Source organism: Hippopotamus amphibius, chromosome 17 (genome assembly GCF_030028045.1).
Source record: "Hippopotamus amphibius kiboko isolate mHipAmp2 chromosome 17, mHipAmp2.hap2, whole genome shotgun sequence".
Classification (NCBI taxonomy): Eukaryota; Metazoa; Chordata; class Mammalia; order Artiodactyla; family Hippopotamidae; genus Hippopotamus; species Hippopotamus amphibius.
Window position 1 is genome coordinate 62,695,298 of NC_080202.1, and position 20,648 is coordinate 62,715,945.

The 20,648-nt window shown below is 52.8% G+C and overlaps 1 protein-coding gene across 42 annotated transcripts in view; it reads right to left on the reverse strand.

Moving 5' to 3' along the window:
* ARSG (arylsulfatase G) overlaps nt 1-20,648 on the reverse strand; it is a 116,560-nt gene that overhangs the window by 2,357 nt on the left and 93,555 nt on the right. For 40 of the 42 annotated variants that reach the window (XM_057714824.1, XM_057714807.1, XM_057714826.1 and 37 more), the window contains 3 exons: nt 19,536-19,644; nt 13,074-13,194; nt 7,114-7,204 (listed from right to left, as the gene is read on the reverse strand). In XM_057714824.1, the coding sequence (XP_057570807.1) occupies nt 7,114-7,204; nt 13,074-13,194; nt 19,536-19,644 (321 nt within the window). The remainder of the gene's footprint in view (nt 1-7,113; nt 7,205-13,073; nt 13,195-19,535; nt 19,645-20,648) is intronic. The other 2 variants (XM_057714830.1, XM_057714831.1) reach the window with 2 other exon arrangements.

Below are 20,648 nucleotides of genomic sequence, written 5' to 3' on the forward strand. Positions count from 1 at the left end.
GGGGCTGCAGTCTCCTTGGCGTGAGGTGTCAGGGGACAGAGTTCAGAGCTGCCACCACACATGAAAACTGGTGGTCAGAACCCTGGCAAGGAGAGAGCCAGAGAGGGGAAGCCTTAAAATCTGCAGATAAACTCCCTTCAACACCTTGCTGAGCCCTGAACGGTGTGTACACAGGGGAGACAGATCCTAGCAACAGCTGCAAGTCTGAGGCGCTCACACGTCTTTCTGTGTCAGCCGGTGCAGGGAAGGTAGAATTCAGAGTCTGACTTCTATTGAGTTAGGAAGGCTCGATAAACACTTCGTATTTTCCACTGAAGTCCCAACAGGCTCCTGCTAGGAGTGAACACTGTGTCCCAAGATGAAGGCATTTACCTGAGCTTAAGGACGAAATCCAACAGAGCCCAGTTCTAACAAAGTATCAAACCAAGCCTCCTCAAGTTTAAGGGGATTAGGCAGTGATTAACTGTCCGTGAGGACCAAAGTCAGCACTGCTCAGACTGCAAGTCAGAATCTCTACAATGCATCACGCACAATGCCCAGTGTTTAAAAACTACTCAACAGGAGACTTCTAGTTTCTGGTTCAGCATTTAAGGAGCTTTAGAAGTCATCCCTCCATCCTAACAAGTAAAAAGCTGAACAGAACTAAAAAGTCAGTGACCCTTCTTAGATCAGAGAAGTGAGGTCACAGGGCAAACCTCTACCCCCCAGACTGGAGACAGGCAGGTGAATACAGAGACTCGCCACATAGCAGAGCAGACAGCTCTGGGAGCCAGTGCCCTGGCAGGAAAACCTGAACTGAGTCTAAGAGTTAAAACCCCCACGGGGGTGGGAGTCATCTTTTAGGTGAAAATTCTAAGAAAAAAGAAAAAAATGCCAGTAATCAAAAACACTAACAGAAATAAGAATAAGAATGCACTTGGTGGGCTTGTTCGTAGACTCCACGGCTGAGGACAGGAGCTCTGAGCTTGAGAATATCTCAGAAGAAGCTTCCAAAATTGAAAAGCAAAGAGGAAAAAAAATCTGAAAAACAAACAAGCAAACAAACAAACAAATCTGAAAAACAAAAAAACCCCAACCAAACAAACAAAAAACAACAGAGCAGAATATCCAAGAACTGTAAAGCAACTACAAAAAAGGGTAATGGGAACACCAGAAGGAGAAAAATGAGAGGAAGGAACAGAAGAGATATATGAAACTGTGATGACTGAGATTTCCTCCAAATTAATGTCAGACACCAAACCACAGATTAAGGAAGCTCAGAGAACACCAAGCAGAATAAATGACTTTGAAAGACCCCGTCAAGAGAACAAGAAGTCAAGCCACAGACTGGAAGCAAATATTTGCACAAGGCATATCTGATAAGGGACTGTCATCCAAAATACCCAAAGAGGGGCTTCCCTGGTGGCGCAGTGGTGAAGAACCCGCCTGCCAATGCAGGGGACACAGGTTCAAGCCCTGCTCCAGGAAGATCCCACATGCCGCGGAGCAACTAAGCCCACGCACCACAACTACTGAGTCCATGTGCCGCAACTACTGAAGCCCACGCGCCTTAGACCCTGTGCTCTGCAACAAGAGAAGCGACTGCAGTGAGGAGCCCATGCACCACAACGAAGAGTAGCCCATACTCGCTGCAACTAGAGAAAGCCCGTGTGCAACGAAGACCCAAAGCAGCCAATAAATTAATTAACTGATTCATTAATTAAGGAAAATACACAAGGACCTCTTAAATCTCAACAATCAGGTTGATGAGGAGAAGCGCCTGAACAGACACCTCCGCAAAGCAGACACAGCCAGCAAACAAGCGTGTGAGAGGATGCCCGACACTCTGTGTCATTAGCAGTTGCAAATTAAATAACCAGACACCACTACGCACCTGTCAGATCTTGGACTTCCAGCCTCCAGAGCTGGGAGACGATAACTCTCCCAGTCTCTGGCACTTTAATAAAAAGCCAAAATAAGAAACACTGACAACACCCAATGCTAGCGGGGATGTGAGCAACAGGAACCGTCCTTCGTTGCTGGTGGGGATGTGAAATGGTGCAGCTACTCTGGAAGACAGCTCGGTGGTTTCTTGCAAAACTAAACACACTCTTACCATACCTTCTAGACTTTTCTTTTTCTTTCTTTCTTCTTTTTTTTTTTTTTGCCACACAACACGTGGGATCTTAGTTCCCCAACCAGGGGTCGAGCCCACATCCCCTGCATTGGAAGTGCGGTGTCTTAACCACTGGACCACCACGGAAGTCCCTTACCATACGATCTAGCAATCGCACTTCTTGGCATTTATTCAAATGAGTTTAAGTCCGCACAAAGACCCACACATGAATGTTTATAGCATAACTGTCAAAACAGTTTACTCATGATTGTGAAAACTTGGAAGCAACCAAGATTTTCTTCAGCGGGTGAATGGATAAATAAGCTGTGATACGTCCAGGCAATAGCATATCATCCAGCATTGAAAACAAGTAAGCTCAAGCCGTGAAAAGACATGGGGAAGCCTTAAATGCTATCTTAGTCAGCCCAGGCTGCCATGACAAAGGGCCATAGACTGGGAAAGTTATCTTCTCCCAGTTCTGGAGGCTGGAAGTCCAAGATCAAGGTTCTTGAAAATTTGGTTTCTGGTGAGAGCTCTCTTCCTTGGCTTGCAAACAGTAGAGATACAGACAAAACTCAATAAATGCTAGCAAACTGATCTCAGCAGTATATAAAAAGGGTTACACACCATGGCCAAGTGGGATTTATTCCACAGATGCGAGGGTGGTTCAACACATGGAAATCAGCCAATGTAAAACGATGTATATTCAAAGAACGAAAGAAAAAGAACGATCATCTCAGTAAACGCAGAAAAAGGATTTGACAAAATCTAACACTCTGTCATGATATAAACACTCAACAAACTAAGAATGGAAAGGAACTTCCTCAACCTGATAAAAATTATCTATGAGAAACCACAGCTAACATCATACTTGGTGATGAAAGACTGAAAGCTTTCTCCCTAAGATCAAGAACAAGACAAGAATGTCCACTGTCACCACTTCTATTCAACATTGGACTGGAGGTTCTAGCCAGAAAATCAGGCAAGAACCAGAAACAAAAGGCATCCAGACTGGGAAGGAAAAAAGTAAAACCACCTCTATGTGTAGATGAAATGATCTTACATAGAGAAAAGCAAATGGACAAAACTCTCCAATTAAAAAGCAGAGCCTTATCAAACTGGATGAAAAAGCAAGCTTCCATTCTATGCTGCCTACAGAGATGCCTTTTAAATATAAAAGCAGTTGAGTTGAAAGGAAGAAAACAGATGTGTCACACAAACAGCAAGCACAGGAAACTGGAGAGGCTGTGTCAGTATCAGACAAAACATACTTCATGACGTGAAGTACCAAGATAACGAGGGATGTTTCACAAGGATCGAGTCGGTTTCGAAGGAAGACAACACTAAAGGGAAATACAGACTATGTACATCCTAAATGGAGATTTTTAACACCCTTCTCTCAATAATTGATAGAACAAGCTGACAAAAAGTCAGGAAGAATACAGATGATCTACCTGATTGACATGTACGGGAGGTGACACACAAGGACGGCAGAACACGTTTGCTTCACTTCCACCTGCCATGTTCACCAAGACACACCACCTGCATGGCCACAAAACGTCCCAGTAAATTTCGAAAGGTTGAAAACTTCCCGAGTATGTTTTCTGACCGCGATAAAATTAAATTAGAAATGACAAAGATAAGGGAGCTAAAAAGGCCCCCAAATTTTGGAAATTAAGCAACAGATTTCTAAATGGCCTGTGGAGCAAGGAAGAAATTAGAGGAGATCCTAGAAAATATTTCCAACTAGATAATGGAAAATAAAACATAGAATTTGGGAGATGCAGATAAAGCGATGGTTAAAGGGAAAACTGTAGCTGTAAACGCTGATATTTAAACATGAGAAAGGTTTAAAATTAATTATATAAACATCCTCTTTAGGAAACCAGGATAAGGAGAGTGAATGAAACTAAGTAAAGAAAGAAAGAATAGACATAGAAGCAGAAATCATGACATAGAAAACTGTAAAGGAAATTGACAGAGCTAAAACTTGTTTCCTTAAAAAGATGGGTTAAAAGGGTACTGAGGGAATATTATGAACAGTTTTAGGCCAGTAAATTTGACAATTCAGATGAAACCGATAAGTTATTTTAACAATACAACGTACGCTGAGACAAGAAGAAATTAAAAATCTGAATACACCTATTAAAGAAATTAAATTGACAACCAAGACCTTGTCCATCAAGAGACGTCCAGGCCCAAATAGTTTCACAGATACATCAATCAAACATGGGAGGACTCATACCAATCTCCTACAGCCGCTTCCAGAAAATAGAGACAGGAACACTTCCCAACTCATCTCACAAGGTTAGCAAAACCCTGATACCAAAGCCCGACACAGACACTGCAAGAAAGGAAAATTATAGACAGAATCTCAGCAAATCAAATCCATCAATATATAAAAAGAGGGACGTCCCTGGTGGCGCAGTGGTTGAGGGTCCACCTGCCAACGTGGGGGACAAGGGTTCGATCCCTGGTCCTGGGGGGATCCCACATGCCTCTGAGCGGCTGGGCCCGTGTGCCACAACTGCCGAGCCCGCGAACCACAGCTGCTGAGCCTGCGTGCCACGGCTGCTGGGGCTTGCTAGCCTGGAGCTCATGCTCTGCAACAGGGATGGCCAATGCAGTGAGGGCCCGCACACCGAGGCAGAGGGTAGCCCCTGCTCACCGCACGGGGAGGGGGTTCTCACGCAGCAGCGAGGACCCAACGCAGCCAATAAACACATACACACACACATAAGTAAGAAAAATATTACTAGATTATTTTTAAAATAAATATATATATATATATATATATAGTAAAAGAAGAGTACATTGCAACTGAGGTTTATCCAGGAACGTAAAGTTGACCTAACATTTGAAAACGGGATGTAATTCACAGCGTTAAGAAGGTCCTTGTGCAGATACATTCACTTATAACAGCTCATCAAATCACGCAGCTCAGGTCTGTGTCTTTCGCTGTGTGTAAAGTTTCCCTCAGTTACTCTTTTAAAAAAGGAAAAACAATACGGATCGCTTAATTCTAGGCCACACACCAAAACAGACTCGTTGCCTTCTCAAGCTCCTCCTAGTTCACGACCCCCAAAATCGCATCCTTGTTGCAGAAGGACGCACACGTCTTCCTCTGATCTAATGCAGTAGGTGTCAATTCAGCTCGCTTATCCCAAAGAAGTTTTACGTAATTAGGGTGCAGTTGTTCAAGGACAGGCATGGGGGAAGGGAGGAATCAGAGCACGTCGGGCTTCATCCTATCTCATCCTAGTCGCAGTTTTCATTCCATCTGTTGAGATTTCCATTCTCCCCTTGCTGACTCTCCTGGGAGTTTGGTGATGCTTCAGAACAAACCTCTCCTGGGTATCATAATTCCTATCAGACTGTGATCACTTCAGACAGTCCGATTACTTCACAGTGGCGTTTATGACCCCAGCATTGTGGTGCCAAGGGCTTTCTGGCTGGGTTATGACTTTTGAAATTAAGTCAGCCTGGAGAAACCATACCTCTTAGATAGAGTAATGTAAGGGCTGTAATCTAGACACTTTCCCTCTGAAAGCATAACAAACATCTGACTGCTTTGTATTTAAGGTCTTGGAGCGTCAAAGATTCTTGTAGCATTTTTAATATCCCTCAAGCGATGAACTCAAAGAGCTTGTTTTGTTTTTATGCCACATTTTCTTTGGGGTCACTTATTCACGCTCAGGGCAAATAATTTTTGTTCTTTATTACATAATTCTTTGGAAAGCTCTAACCTTAAATAACTGAATCAAATTGGAATTCACATCAGATCCCAGATTTGGGTGGGTTTTTTGTTTGTTTGTTTGTTTTCAGGAGAGGGGGCTTGTTTTTCATTCAATAAAAAAAATGTTAGGGTTCCTACCAGAAGCAAGATTCTGTGCCAAGCACATCAAGACAACAAAGTTGGAAGAGCTTACAGAGCTGAGTTTAGAGCATGTCAAGCTACTGGAAGAAATAAAAGATGTACTTAAACAACTGGCTTATATGGCAGAATGTGGTAAATATCAGAGTTCTCCACATCCTACCCAGCTGGGACGATGAGAAGGCATCCTACCATCCAGGTGGCCTTAAAAGCCGAAAGGGGGACTTCCCTGGTGGCGCAGTGGTTAAGAATCCGCCTGCCAATGCAGGGGACACGGGTTCAATCCCTGCTCTGGGAAGATCCCACGTGCCTCAGAGCAACAAGCCTGTGGGCCACAACTACTGAGCCTACGTGCCGCAACTACTGAAGCCCGAGTGCCTAGAGCCTGTGCTCCTCAACAAGGGAAGCCACGGCAACGAGAAGCCCATGCACCTTAATGAAGAGTAGACCGCGCTTGCCACAACTAGAGAAAGCCCGTGCACAGCAACGAAGACCCAATGCAGCCCAAAATAAGTTAATTAATTAATTAATTAAAAAAAAAAAGCCGAGAGGGATTTTAATCTGGAGGCCAAGGAAGAGGGCCGTTGCTCTCGGAGAACTAAGTCTAGAAAAGTGCGGGGACCCAGGGTGGAAGGAGTCTAAATTCAGTTGGAAGCAAGACGCCATTGCAAGATTTTGAGAACCACACTGACCTGTGTCACGTGTCTAAAATATACATGTAAGACAGTCACAGGGGGAGCCGAAAAGGAGAGAGACTTGGGTTTGCTAACTAGACCTCTAACATCTATTTTCTGAAATGGTCTCTCGTCAAGTAAATCACGCCTCATCTCTAGGCTTCCATGGAATGTCCAGCCACTGCACTGAGAGCATACCCGCGGGACGAAATGTCTTCCAGGTGAAAGGCACAGCGTGGCTGTGCTGGGCCGGCTCGGACCTGGCTGGACATCTCGGCGAACAGCAGAAAGACCTTGCTTGCGTCTTTGTGGGCACGGAGGGCCTGGGCGGGGCCCTTGGAGCTGAGCCCTCCGCCCGGGCCGGGGTTTGGGGCGGCACCCTCACAGGTGCTGAGAGCACCCCGAAAGAGGGCAGCCCGTGTCATCCTGGAGGCCAGAGCGAGAGTCCAAGTGGGGTGGGACCAACTCACCGGTGACGTAGAAGGCCTTGTACCGCCCCAGGCGGACGGTCTGAAGGGCCCCGTCCTCTCCGGCCGCCCCGCTGTTGGGGTGGAACAGCGCCTGGGAAAGGGGGGCAGGACTTACAAATACGAAAACCACGCCAGACGCTCCCTGGAAAGCATTAGTTTTGGGGGGTTTTTTGGGCCACGCCGTGCGGCATGTGGGATCTTAGTTCCCCAACCAGGTGCGAACCCGCAACCCTTGCATTAGAAGCGAGGCGTCCTAACCACGGGACCCCAGGGACGTCCCAGCGTCACTTTCTTTGTCATGGTCCCTGCTCCCCATCACCCCCCAAGCCCACCCCCGACCCCCACCCGGCCCCAGACAAGGAGAGACGCGGGCCTGTGGTCCACACCAGCCACCTCCCAGCAGCCTTGGGAAAAGAGCTCTTTTGCCAGTCAGGTAACCTGAATGGGTTACAGCTCTGGTTGGGTTCCTAGGCCCAGAACCAGCCATGTCATCTGCAGGGTCCGGTGCACGATGAGAATGAGAGAAACCTGGCCCCAAAGTTAAGAATTTCAACTGCAGAGCACAGGGGAGGATACTCCGTACCCCAAGACAGCCACCATGGGAGAGAATGTGAAACAATGTATACAGACATACAAGGGAAACGCTGTGCTGTGCAGCAGACGTGAACCCCGCCCCGTAAATCCACCGCACTGCAGGAAAATAAAATCTTTTTCTTGCTTTATTTATTTGTTTAGGCCCTTTATTGGAATATAATTGCTTTCCGCTGTTGGGCCAGTGTTCGCTGTAAAACAAAGTGAATCAGCTGCATCTACACGTATATCCCCATATCCCCTCCTTCCTGCCTTCCCTGTCCCAGCCCTGGAAGTCATCACCCATCATCCAGTGGATCTCCCTGTGTCATGCAGCAGCTTCCCACGGGCGATCTACTTTACATCTGGTCGTGTGTATATGTCAGTGCTACTCTCTCACTTCATCCCAGCTTCCCCTTCACCCCCCACCCCTGTGTCCTCAAGTCCGTTCTCTACATCTGCATCTTTATTCTTGCCCTGTCACTGGGTTCATCAGTACCATTTTTTTAGATTCCACATATATGAGTTAGCACACGGTAAGTAAAATAAACTTTTTAAAAAACTATTTTCTTTGTTACCAGCCCCCCTCCAAACACACACACACACACACACACACACACAAAGAATTTCAAGATGGCCACAGCACGTGTGCTTTAAAGCAAACACAGTGTCCTTCTAAGGGGGGGCCCTCTGTGACAGCAGGGGTCACACACCCAGGAGGCCTGCCCCACCCCTCTGGGTCAAGATGGGGCCTGGGGCTCTGCATGTTTTAGAAATATTCCCAGGGGACGTCCCTGGCAGTCCAGTGGTTAGGACTCCCAGCTTTCAATGCAGGGGCTGCGGGTTCCACCCCTGGTCCGGGAACTAAGATCCCACATGCCGTGCGTCATGACCAAAAAAAAAAAAATAGACATATTCCCAGGGGGTCTGACACCGGTCGGAGGTGATCTTCAGATCTCTTTGAAAAACGGCTTCTTCAGCATCCAGTAGACTAACTCTCACGTGAGCAAGGTTGGCCCAAGACAGCACGAGGGCTGCTCCGTGCGATTTCGCTGGAACTGGGCACAGCCTTCCCTCCGAACACAGATCACCTTTGACTCAGTCCTACCACGTTCAGACTGAGCAAGTCACCAATGAAAGAATCACCTTCCAACTCCACACAGGGGGCATGGGTTTGATTCCTGGTCGGGGAACGAAGATTCCGCAAGCCGCGTGGCGTGCCCCACCCCCCAAAAAAATAAAATAAAAGGAATCAGCCTCCAGAAGGGAAACACCTAGTTCAGGGTTCCCAAGGACAAGGTCTGGCAGAAAATAAATGACCAGCATCCTTGGTAAGCTGGTGACTTTGGGCTGGAAGCATGAGACCGCCCTGGTATGAATCATGACTGATATATACTGCTGGAAAGGCGCTTACATGATTCAAAGTTTCCATGGAGCTAAAAAAAAAAAAAAATTAAAAACATCTGTTGGAGCGGTAAACAGCTGTCCCCCCAAGTTTCCCGTCTCTGAAAGGATGCCAGTGAGGGTGGGGCTCCTCCCACACCTGCTGCTTCCGTGCTCTCGTGACAGAGCCTGCCAGGTCCCCAGCAGGCGTGAGGACAGCAGGCTCCTTCCAAACAGGAAGAGACGTCGTCACTCAAAACCCTCACTCCTTCCAACCCTGAAGGAAGCCAAGCCTCTCACCGCAGGAGGCTGTTTTGTTTCCTTCTGGAGCGGGCAGGAAGCGGGGGACTCGGAAATCTATTGTCAACGGATGGATCTATGATGCACTCAGACCTCCAGGAGATGGGAGTCCAGGTCTGCGGATTCAAGTCACTGACATTATGTGAGTTTCAGTAATTCCATGGCGGGCGGGGGGTTGCCACAGGCAGGATATTTGTTCTATGTTACCAGGCACCACGTCCAAAATCCAACAAGAAGCAAAGTGGCTCACCCTCAGGAGCGTGGACAGATTTTGGAGAACTCGTATATGCCCTTCTGAGCAGATCGATTACTGTGTTCTTGTTTATATCAACATAGGAAGGAGGTTGGCAAATCTACATGTGAATCACAGCCGAAGACATTTCCTCTCCAGGGGACACCTCGTCCGAATTTCAAAGATAACTTTATCTTCTGCCAACATGTTGCATCTTCTTGGTTGCCTTTCTTACCTGTTTGCTTTGTTTCCTTTTGGTTTGCTTTTTCAAGCAGGGAGCGGCTCCTTCCATTAGGCCCTGGAGGCTGGTGCCTGGGTAGCATCGCCAGGAGGAGGGGGTCTCCCACCCCTTTGGGTGGGCGTGCACAGGCCCAGGTCTCCAAAGGCGGGTCAGCCTAGTGCCAGCAGCTCTGACAGCATCTGTCGCCACTAGGGGCCTCCCTTCTCCCTCAGAGAAGCCATCAGTGGTCCACAGACCAAGACCCAACTTCTGGTTCTTCAATGTGTGCTCTCCGGGGATGGACCAAGCACTGTATGACCACACAGCCCCAGGCTGGTTGGGACAGGACAGGTGCAGAGCGTGAAGGAAGCTTTCCCTTGGCTGACAGTTACTGGACGGGGTCAAGGCAGCCTGGGGCTGAGACAGGACTTGGCCAGCAGCAGCGCTGCAACCTTCAAATTCCATCCAGGAACCAGGTGAGCAGAGTGGGATGCCGGCTCCTGGGCTGTGCCCCCTGCCCCGCCCGCTGCCCTCGCCCCCCTCGTGGCTGCCCTCGTTGCCTGCACACCGACCCCCAGGATCGGAAGCAGAAGGTTCTGCAGATGCGGGAATACGCAGCCCGGCGTCAGTGGCCGTTGGCTATGAACATCAGCAACGTCCCGGCCCTAGACGTCCATGAAGTGGGCAGAGAGTGGCCGCCCAGCGGGAAGCCCAGCTGCCAGCATTTGCTTGTCAACCTCTCAGCGTAGGGCCCGGGGAGGGTGCCAGGGCGTACGTGGCCCCAGGCTGCTTCAGTTCTTCAACTTTCCGTTACTCGTTTGCAAAACAGGGAAGAACCCAACTGCTGAGACATTTTGCATACGGTTTTGAGATGATGATCTAGGAGTTACTTTGAGCTTTTTGAAACTGAAATGGTTTTCTAAACCAACCCACGCTAGACTCTTATAAGCCCAGGATATACCTAGGGGTGAACACAGTTGTTTTTATTAAAAAATCCGTGTGTGTGCTGTGGGAACTGTATAATCTATTCTGATTTGAGTATTAAGTACTAACATTCTAATTTGAATGTTCCAAACAGGTGGCAAAGTTTAAATCTAACCTTTAAGTCTGTTACACACCGCTGGATGTCTCAGAAAATCTGATACAGTGCCGTGCACATGTACTTACTCAATAAATGATGACTGAATACCAAAACAAAAGCAAAAACAAGGGACTTCCCTGGTAGTCCAGTGGTTAAGACCCTGAGCTTCCACTGCAGGGGGCACGGGTTCGATCCCTGGTTGAGGAACTGAGACCCTGTACGCCACACAGCATGGCCAAAAACCAGAAACCAAAAAACCAAGTGTATACAAAAACCCACATGTATGTATACACACGTGTGTATACACATATATGTATGTATACCTCTACAATCACTCATATTCTTCTCTCCCAGCCTCCCATCTGCAGACTCGAGATGATCTACTCTAGTCTCTTTAGTGGCGACCAGAAGAGCCCAAGGCCAAGTTCAGGGCCATCGGCGACACAGCCTCTAAGGTGTTTGATTAACAGGGCAGGGGTCCAGTCCTCCAGGGGAGGCTGGGCCCGGCCCACAGGGGCCCGCGCCCACGTGCTTTTCCTCTTGGAGGTACCAGCAGAAGTCCTGCTGAGCAGAAAGCCGTGCCCGTTTCCTTCTGGGCCCCGGGGTGCGGCCAGGGGGCCGGTCAGCCCAGCTCCAGCTGCCTCCCCCACACATCACACGTCCCCACAGAGCCCCCAAGGGCGCTGCGGCCTGCGTCTGCCCGCCCACCAGCCCCGGGCCCAGCCCCACGCGCGCCCAGCCCAGGGTCCGTGGAGCCCCGAAGCGGGGCCTCGTGGGTCTGCGGAAGCGGCAGCTTGAGGAAGAGAGCGGCCCGCTGCCGGCTGGAGATGCTGCAGACGGAAGTTCCGCGCCCAGGAGCTGGCTCCCCCGAAGCACGGCGCACAGGGTCAGGCCGCCCTGTCCTTGAGGCGCTCCCTGGGGGCCCGGGTCACTCTCTGCGCGGCGTGGCCATAAACACCCAGAGCATCGCTCCGCTGACGTCCCCAGCAACCCCCCAGGGTCACACGCTGCGGGCTCCCAGCCCACAGGCGGAAGCCACCTTCCTGCGAGCGGTCCTGCGGGACCGGGGCTCAACCGAGCAGAGGCTGCCGCGCCAGGGGGTTCGACGGGCGTCCCCCGAGAAGCCCTGGCGCCCGCTGGGGACCGGCGTGCCGGCCGCGGGGAAGGGCCGCTGCAGGAACTGCCCCAGGACATGTGACTCACTTCCACGTGACCCTCAGTAAAGCCAGAAATAGACCCTTTGATGTGTGTGTCCCTCCCCGAGAAGCTGGGCTCACGGGGCCTTCCAGAGGGGGTTCCGGGTTCCGCCCGCCTCGTCCCCCTCCCACTTCCTCTTCCTCTGGGCCAGGGTGAAACACACAGAAAGACAGGCAAAGGCCATCAGGCCTGACATGTCCTGGCTGTCACGGCCACCGAGCGCTTCCGAGCCGAGTCTGCGCCGAGCCCTCCAGCAGCCGGGAGAGGTCGGGGGCGTGAGGACCTCGCCGGCCCTGCCTCCCCAGACCTCATTCATTCATTCATCCAGTGCTCGTCCGCGCGTGCTGGCCAGACGCCAGGCCCTGTGTGAGGTGTACTGAGAATTTCCTGCTGAGATCCCTGCCCTCCAGAAGCTTCCGTTGTGGGGGGGTGGCTGTGGGGGGCGGGGGGGGAGGAGGGAGCCCCACGATACACAACTCACAGACACTGGCCGCACATCCAACACAAATGGGCCGCGTGCCTACATCACGTCAGAGAATTAAACGATGGTGGGAACCCCCTGGTGGCCCAGTGGTTAGGACTCCATGCTTCCAGTGCACGGCGCTCACCTTCGATCTCTGGTCGAGGAACTAACACCCCACATGCCACACCGCATGGCCACAAAACAAAACAAAACAAATAAACAAAAAGAAAGAAAATTAAATGATGGTGAGAAAAAAAAATCATTCATCACAGGGACGCCGCACCAAGGGACGCCCGGCCGATGCCGCCACGTTGATGAACGAGACGGACTCGGGGAGCAGAGGGGGGAGTGGAAAGAGAGCTTCATCTCGAAGGCGTCACCCCTCGGGGTCTGGCAGACCGGATCGCCCGCGGCCACTTGCAGGCATCTCCGGAGGACGGCTCTGTGTACGGAGGGGGCGGCAGGCCCGCCCCGCGTGAGGAGCCCAGGCCGCACGTGCACCGCCCGCACTTACCCTGTGGCCAGTCTGCGCCCTGCGGAACAGCACCCCTGAGGCATCCAGACCATCAAAGTGTCGGCTTTCGGGCAGGCGGGCCCCGGCCAGGGCCACCACCGTGGGGAAGATGTCCAGCACGCTGCAGGGAGAGCGAGACAGAATCGGCCCCAGCTGGCCCCGGGCTCTCTCCCTGGCCGTGCTGGGGACCAGCCCACACTGAGCACCGACAGCCTCCTGTATGGCCCGCCCCCTCTGCCTACCTGTCCTGCCTTCAGGCCCATCTGGATTTCTGCTCCTGCAGGAGCAGCACCCGGGCTTTGTACAATCCAGGTATTGCCTGGGCGCAAATCCCAGCTCGGCCATGTGTTTATCCAGCCCTCAGTTTTCTGGTCTCTAAAATGGGCATGACAGGGGAATTCCCTGGTGCTCCAGTGGTTAGGACTCTGAGCTTCCACTGCAGGGGGCAGGGGTACGATAGGAGAGCGAAGATCCGGCAAGCCTCGCAGTGTGGACAAATAAAAACAAGAAATAAGATGGGCGTGGTAATCACAATGCCTGCCTCACGGGGCGGCGTGCGTGAAAGACACACGTGAGGCACGTAGCGGGCCTGGGCCGCAGAGGGCTCATTACGTGTCTGTGTTACAGTCACTCACAGGGTCAGCCCTGCAGACCTACCTGAGAACAAGGGGCTCTGACAACAGGGAGTGAAAGTGAGCCACTTGCAGAGACGGGGACGGACCTGGACCATCACACAGAGTGAAGTCAGTAAGTCAGAGAGAGAAAAACAAATGCTGCATGATATCACTTACATGTGGAATCTAGAAAAATCGTACAGATGCACCTACTGGCAAAGCAGAAATAGGGTCACAGACGTAGAGAACAAAATTATGGACATCAAAGGAAGAAGGGGAGGGTGGGATGAACTGGGAGATTGGCACTGACATGTACACACTACTATGTATAAAACAGACAACTAACGAGAACCTGCTGCGCAGCACAGGGTGCTCTACTCAATGCTCTGTAATGACCTCTATGGGAAAAGGATCTAAAAAGGAGTGGATGTCTGTGTACGTATAAGTGATTCACTTTGCTGCACACCTGAAACTAACACACTGTACCTCAACTATACTCCAGTAAAAATTAACTTAAAAAAAAATAAAGTGAAAAAAGAACCAAGGGGCTCTACCTGTCACCACCTAGGCCACCGCCCCCCGCCGGGAAGGAGCAGCGTGTGACACGTGTGTCCGCAAGGGAACACGCACTCCGTTTTTCCCGCCCCGGGTCTCCATGTCGCAAATAGCTCGTCTTTGTTTAGAATGCTGTCATGTGTGACACATTCCACCCCCTCTCATTTAGCTCTCTTATTCCTGTTACGAAATCGTCACTGTTCAGGGCAGGAAAAAATGATACCATCCAGAAACACGAAGGGGCAGCACACACGGTCCCTCACCCGACAGCAGCCGCCGTGAACGCGGTGCTGGACTTTGTGAATCTGATTTCCTCTGAAGTCACCATTTGCCTCTGCGCTAGGCCACACTGCCCTCCAAGGGCCGGGCCCGCGTGAGGCCGGACAGCCCGGGAAAGAGGGCCCACCTCCCGCGTCCCCCAGCCCTGGGTCTGGGCGGGGAGCCTTGCTCCCCCAAGAGGGGCTGCAAAAGGGACCTGCCACGCGCCCCCCGTTGCCCCGGCCGGCCTCGCTCTCCTCTGGTCCAGAGCTCTGCCTACAACCCCAGGCAGAATCTCTCCTCTGACTACGGGACAGAGTGCGTCTGGGCTGCCTTTGGCTTCACAGTCCCCGTAGCCAGCGGCTCACCTCCTGCGATGCATCCTCCAGGAGCTGGCCCCCAACACGTGTGCAAAGGCAAGACGTGCACAGCGTGATGTATTTCCTTTTCCCGTCTTATTCCCACCCCACCCCCGCCCCCGCCATCACGAGGCTTAGCATCTCCCATATACAGCATGGGGCTCCTATTCACGGAGTCCTGGTGTCTCCGGATCGGGCAGGAACCTCAGGGGTACCCAGTTCATCCACAGCCCAGAGGAACGCTCTGGTCCACGACAAAAGTTTCCGTATCTCCAGGACTCACCCCTCCAAGCTTAGGCTACCAAAAAGTCCTTCCTTACATAATGGAGAAAACCAAGCCCCCCAGGGGGGCCCTGGAGAAGGGAGATCTCCCCAGGACACCCGGCCCTGGGCCCCAGCCCAGCCCCCGCCCCCCCAAACTTGGAAAAAGCACCAGTCTTGTAAAGGCCACCAAAGGGACCCCAGCTACTCCAAACCCTCTCTAAAAAATTGGTCCCGGGAGTCTTGGAAACCTTGGGGGAAGAGACCAGAAAACACCCCCAAACCTAATTTTCAAGTTTCCACAGTTTGTTGTGGTACTTGGGACGGAGGTTTCTGGAAGGTGCAGTCCTACTTTCATGGGACTTTGGTCCACGTGCCTTTGTGGTTCCTTTCTCCGTATAAAATACTGGAAATTACATTTTACAGCTGTGTTGACATAAAGATAAACATATAAAGGAGAAATATTGAACCATTTTCTTCAACCAACAACGTTCTGGCTTTTTGTGTGTGTGGTTGTAAAAGAAAATGAAAGTGTCCTGTGGCCCCGGCACCGTGCCTCCAGGCCTGCCGGGCAGGTGGGCCCCGGCTCCTGGAGGCCTCGGTCCTGAGAAGGGCCGTCGAGAGCCTGCTCAGGGCCGGGCAGGCACGGCGACCCAGCAGACAGCCGTCCGCGTGGGCGGGGGACACACCGCATGTTCTGTCACCCAGGTGAGAAGATGTTCTCATTTTTCTTAACGCGGCTGCAGCCAGCCCAAGGCGCGGAAGGCGGTTCAGAGGAAGTGTGCATGTTTGTCTTTTTACCCAAGGAATTACCAGCAGAACCTGGGAGTGGGGACCGGGCGACCGTGGGGAGCATGTGGGAGCTGCAGGGCTGCAAGGGGCCGGCCTGGACCTCAGGACACGCGGACACGCGTGGGAGGGCACGGAGGTGCTCGCTGGGCTGCCTGGGGGCAGAGGGAGGGGGCGGAAAGGACGCTGTTTCCTAGGAGGGGGGGACGTGACATCTGGGAAATGGCAGGTGGGATCTGAAGACGGGAAGTGAGACGGGCGAGGGGCTGCTGGAGGGCAGGTGGGGGTGTGAGGGCCTGGACTCTGTGCCTGGAGTGAGGGAGGGAGACCAGCATCGCCTCCAGACTGGGGAAGAGCGAGAACGGTCCCCAGGACGTGAGGCGTGATCTCTTCAGCATCTAGTTGCAAGTTTCTTCCTGCGGGTAACTCGCTCTGTCACCCCTGGGGAAAGCTCGGTGCCCACCCCTTCCTGGCCCACGTCCCACGGTGGAGGCTGGACAGGCTGCAGGTCCCCCAGCCCCCGCCTCAGGTCCCTCTTGGAGACCAGCAGAGCCCGACAGCACCTCTGCAGGGAGCACGGGGGGCCCAGGGCATCAGGAGGACCCAACACCGAAACGAACACGTCCATCGCAGAGCAGAGAGCAGCTAGGAGTGGGCGTGGGTGCAGGACCACCGCCCATCCACCCCCCCAGCCCACTGCCAGCTACAAGGACTCGAAAGGAGATGTGCGGCTGGGCGTTGCCCAGGGAGGGTGACACCTAACCCACAGGACCCACGTGAGCACCGTCTCCCTGCAGCGCCTACTTCTGGGACCGGTTCTGTGCCTCGAGACGGCGCAAGGCCAGCCGAATGCCCCTGCACACAACTGCCTGCCGTTCGGATACGGGAAGACAGCCTCGGGGTCCCCCGGGCGTTATCCACTCTCCCGGCAAGACAGACCTTTAGCTGTTTTTCAAGTGAGATTATCTCGAGTCCTTCCTGTCCTTCTAGTCGCTGTAGACTTGCCCCAGGAATCTCCCAAAGCGTGGTCCTCCGTTCTGAACAGAGGCGGGGGCCTCCCCGCTCAGGAGCAGAGCAGACCCCGGCCCTCTGTGTCCGCGACCCAAGAGAAACCCCAGGACAGCTGTGCTTCTCAGCCAGCACGAGTCTGTCCTCCCAGGGGACACCTGGAGCTGCTCGGGGACGTTCTGGTTGTCACGACTGGGGCTGGGGGCCCGTCGGCCTCTAGTGGGCGGAGGTCAGAGCTGCTAGTAAACAGCCTTAAATGTCCAGGGCACCCTCCGCCACGAAGAACGGTGCGGCCCACAATGCCAACAGAGCCAACACACCCGGCTTTGGAGTTTTAGGGTCAAACCGCCAGGCCCTTTTCCACACGTGCTGCCAAGCCCCGCCCTCCTGAAGGGACGTCAGCGCCTCAACCTCAGAAGCCTCCTGTCCGATGTGCCCGTTCCTACATCCCCAGTCCCGGGAGCCCCGCTTGCCCTGTAAGTGGACACAATTCATCTTCATTGAATACACGAATTTGCCCCCATTCTGCAGTATGTCACTGGGCTGTGCGGTCAGGGCGTCTGTAAGACCTTTCTTTTGATGTTACCACATCACCGCGGTGCACACCTGTTAACACACCTGTTACACCTAAAGGTCCCCAACAGGGTGAGTGTGGCCCCCTTCTCCCCTGACTCCCAACACGCCTTTTCACTTTTCTGTGTTCACGTGCGTATCTATATCAGCTCATCTGCTCTCCATGTCCACAATTCCTTAGGGGCACGGGGAGATTGCGTTAAGGAATTCTGGCCTCAGCTCCGAGCGGCTGAAGGGAGAGACCTCTGATCTGGAAGGAGACATACCTCCTCTGGGGACTGAAGTAGCAGAGGAAGTGACAGAAGAGGTGATTAAGTACACTCATAGGTGGGCGTGTCTGGCCGGGCTTCCAAGAACGTGAAGCACATCACACCAGTGTCTTGAATTCAGGCCATACCAGCCTTCTCCTGAGAGCTGACCCTGAGCGAGCGACCCTCCTGGCAGTGAGGACGCCCCACCCTAGTGTGCTTTACACGGATTCACATGAGAAAATAGCAAGAGGGTGAATTCTATGGAGACACACTGTCCTGCTGCCATCCAGACAGATTTAACACCAAAAATAACCTGAGAGAGGCTGCTCTGGTGTATGGGTATTGTCCTGGTAAAATTCCAAGCACATGTCACCTTCTACCAAGACTGGCTTCCTTTGGACACTCACCAAATTGTCCCCTAAGTCAGCTGTCGCCTCTGAAGCCCAGAATTATCAACAAAACAATGCGATTTTATCATGGTGCCGCAGTTGACTGTAGGTACAAACGCCATTCCCAGCTGGGAAGTTTGTGCCTGGTTCCTGGTGATGTCCCTTCAGAGACGGCTGAGTCCTCTGCGCACGTCCACCCCGGCCCGTGAACCTTGGCCTGAGTGCAGCAAGTCAGGCCCATAAAAAGCAGCCCGCCTGGCCCTCTTCCCGGCCGGCCTGACATCACAGATTCCAGCCTGAGCTGTTGCTGTCACACCTGCTGGCAACTCCCCCCCCCCCAAATTGTACAGGGCTGACGGGGCGTTCCCGGGGGCCCAGAGGCTGCCAGGGACAGTGCCCACTCACCCCCGACTTTGGCCGTCACCGCTGTTTACCCTTCCTCTCCCCTAGGCTCCAGTCTCCCCATCGCCTCCCCTCTGGGGTGCTGGGGGAAGCCAGTGAAGCCTGCTCTCCTCCACTGGGCTGTGTTCTCTAGGCCAGAACCCACCTGGTGAATGGGGAAGGACCTTTGGAACCGGCAAATCAGTCTTTCACCAGAACAAGACCACTGAGCACGTGAGCAGGCCCTGTTTCTACAGAGGGGCCCCTTGTCCATGGGCTCAGGGCAGAACCACGGGGAGGACAGCCCCTGCGGGCAGGCGAGAGGTCCCCGCTACAAGTCGTGGCGGCAGAGCTGCGAGGTGCTGCTTTCCGAACGCCGCACCACAGTCGAGTTCTGCCCCAAGGAGGGGGTCTCCTGGGTCCACCTAGACCAGGAGGTCAGAGTGATCGGGAGATGTGATCACGTCTACAACCATCCTAAGAAGAAAGGAAGCACCTCTTTGTAGAAGCTTCTTTGCCAGGGGTTGGAAGAAGGTCCTCACCCACGGATTCATCCTTTCCTTCCCAGCTGTCCTTCTGCCTCCCTCCAGGGCCGCCTGATCACCCGTGACATGCAGGCCTGACGCAGCCACCCCCAGGACACCTGCCCGACCCCCAAGGAAGGAATCATCTGGCTGGCTCAGAGGATCTGACCCCCGCCCCCCATCGTCAGCTTGGCCCAGGCCACACGTGGCAATGGTGCTCCTACTCTGTCTGCGGCCGTTTTCCCTTCAGCAGGCACCGCCGCGACCCAGCACGGACGACCGTGCGACCCACCCAGCAGCCTCTTCCCAGAGACGTCTCCCCAGAGGATGGCTTGAAAAGAGTCCCGCCGCACTGTGGCTACAGGCAGCTCCACGCAGGGACGCTCTGAGGCTGGGAAGTATCTGGGGACACCTGGCCAGGGCAGGTGATGGGGGAGGTCTCTAGCCACCCAAGCATCTGTGACTTTTCCCGACGTCTCAAGGTAATTTGGGTCTCATACCTCAGCAAAGCAGTGCTGGTGACGTTGACGGGGACCCTGCCAGGCCAGTAAGCCAGAGCCGGGACGCGGTGTCCTCCTTCCCAGGTGGTCTGCTTGGCTGGACTTCCGCCTGTGAGAGGAGGGGAGACAGTTGGTTCTCTGGGAAAGAGTCTTTCTCCACGGGGACTCTCTAAGAGCTTCCAGGGATGACTTCCTTCAGTAACCTGCCGTTTTTATTCATCTAGTTAATCCTTTCAATACGTGCTTGTATTTTAGCGGACACAACAGCTGTAAATAGCTGCGTCTGTCCCTCTCTAGGGACGCACGTCGCTTAATCTCTTCACGCCACTTTGGACACTTCAGAGTGTCTGGCTTGCTTACTGACTGGCTTCACGTGTACCGGCACACCAGGACGTGGCATCAGTCCTGGGCACCCGAGACACAGAACAGCAGCTGCTCAACAAATAGCTGCTGAATAAATGAATGAGTGAACGTGTCTTCATACAGATCAATATCGAGGATGGAAAAATAAAATTATTTGAAATGAGATAAAGGCAGAAATTCCTCCAGTTATTTGATCTGTCCAACGTGGCATTGATTTTGTTGTTGTATTTTGTTCTCTCTGCTTTACTTTTCTTTTTTTTTTTTTTTTTTTTTGCCTTTTCTTTTGAATGAATGGGTTGTTCCGATGCTGTGGAGACAGCATTCGTCATAGCTTCGACCTCTTGCCTCTCGGGGGAGGTAAGACCCATCTACGTGCCATCTACGAATTTCCACTGGGTAATTAAAGGAATTATCTCTGTAACCACGAAGTCAAAAGTGACCACCAGTGCGACGATGACGGGCGGGCTGGAAGGGGTGAGGTCAGGCTTTATGGAAACATCCTGAATACGCGTTGCGTCCAATTCACCGTGACCATCCGCACCCTCCCACACACACTCTGGCCTCATCCCGGCTGAGCTAGGAATTCCACACAGTTCGCGTGTAGAGAGCCCTTCCAAGGCAAACGGCGTGTGGGCCTCACACACACCGTGGTCATGCAACGTCCTCATGGTTGGCCGGAGCAAGGAGGACGGGGAGGGAGGACGGGGGCGGGAGGACCAAGGCCGCTGTCCCTCTGCCCTTGCCCTGCCG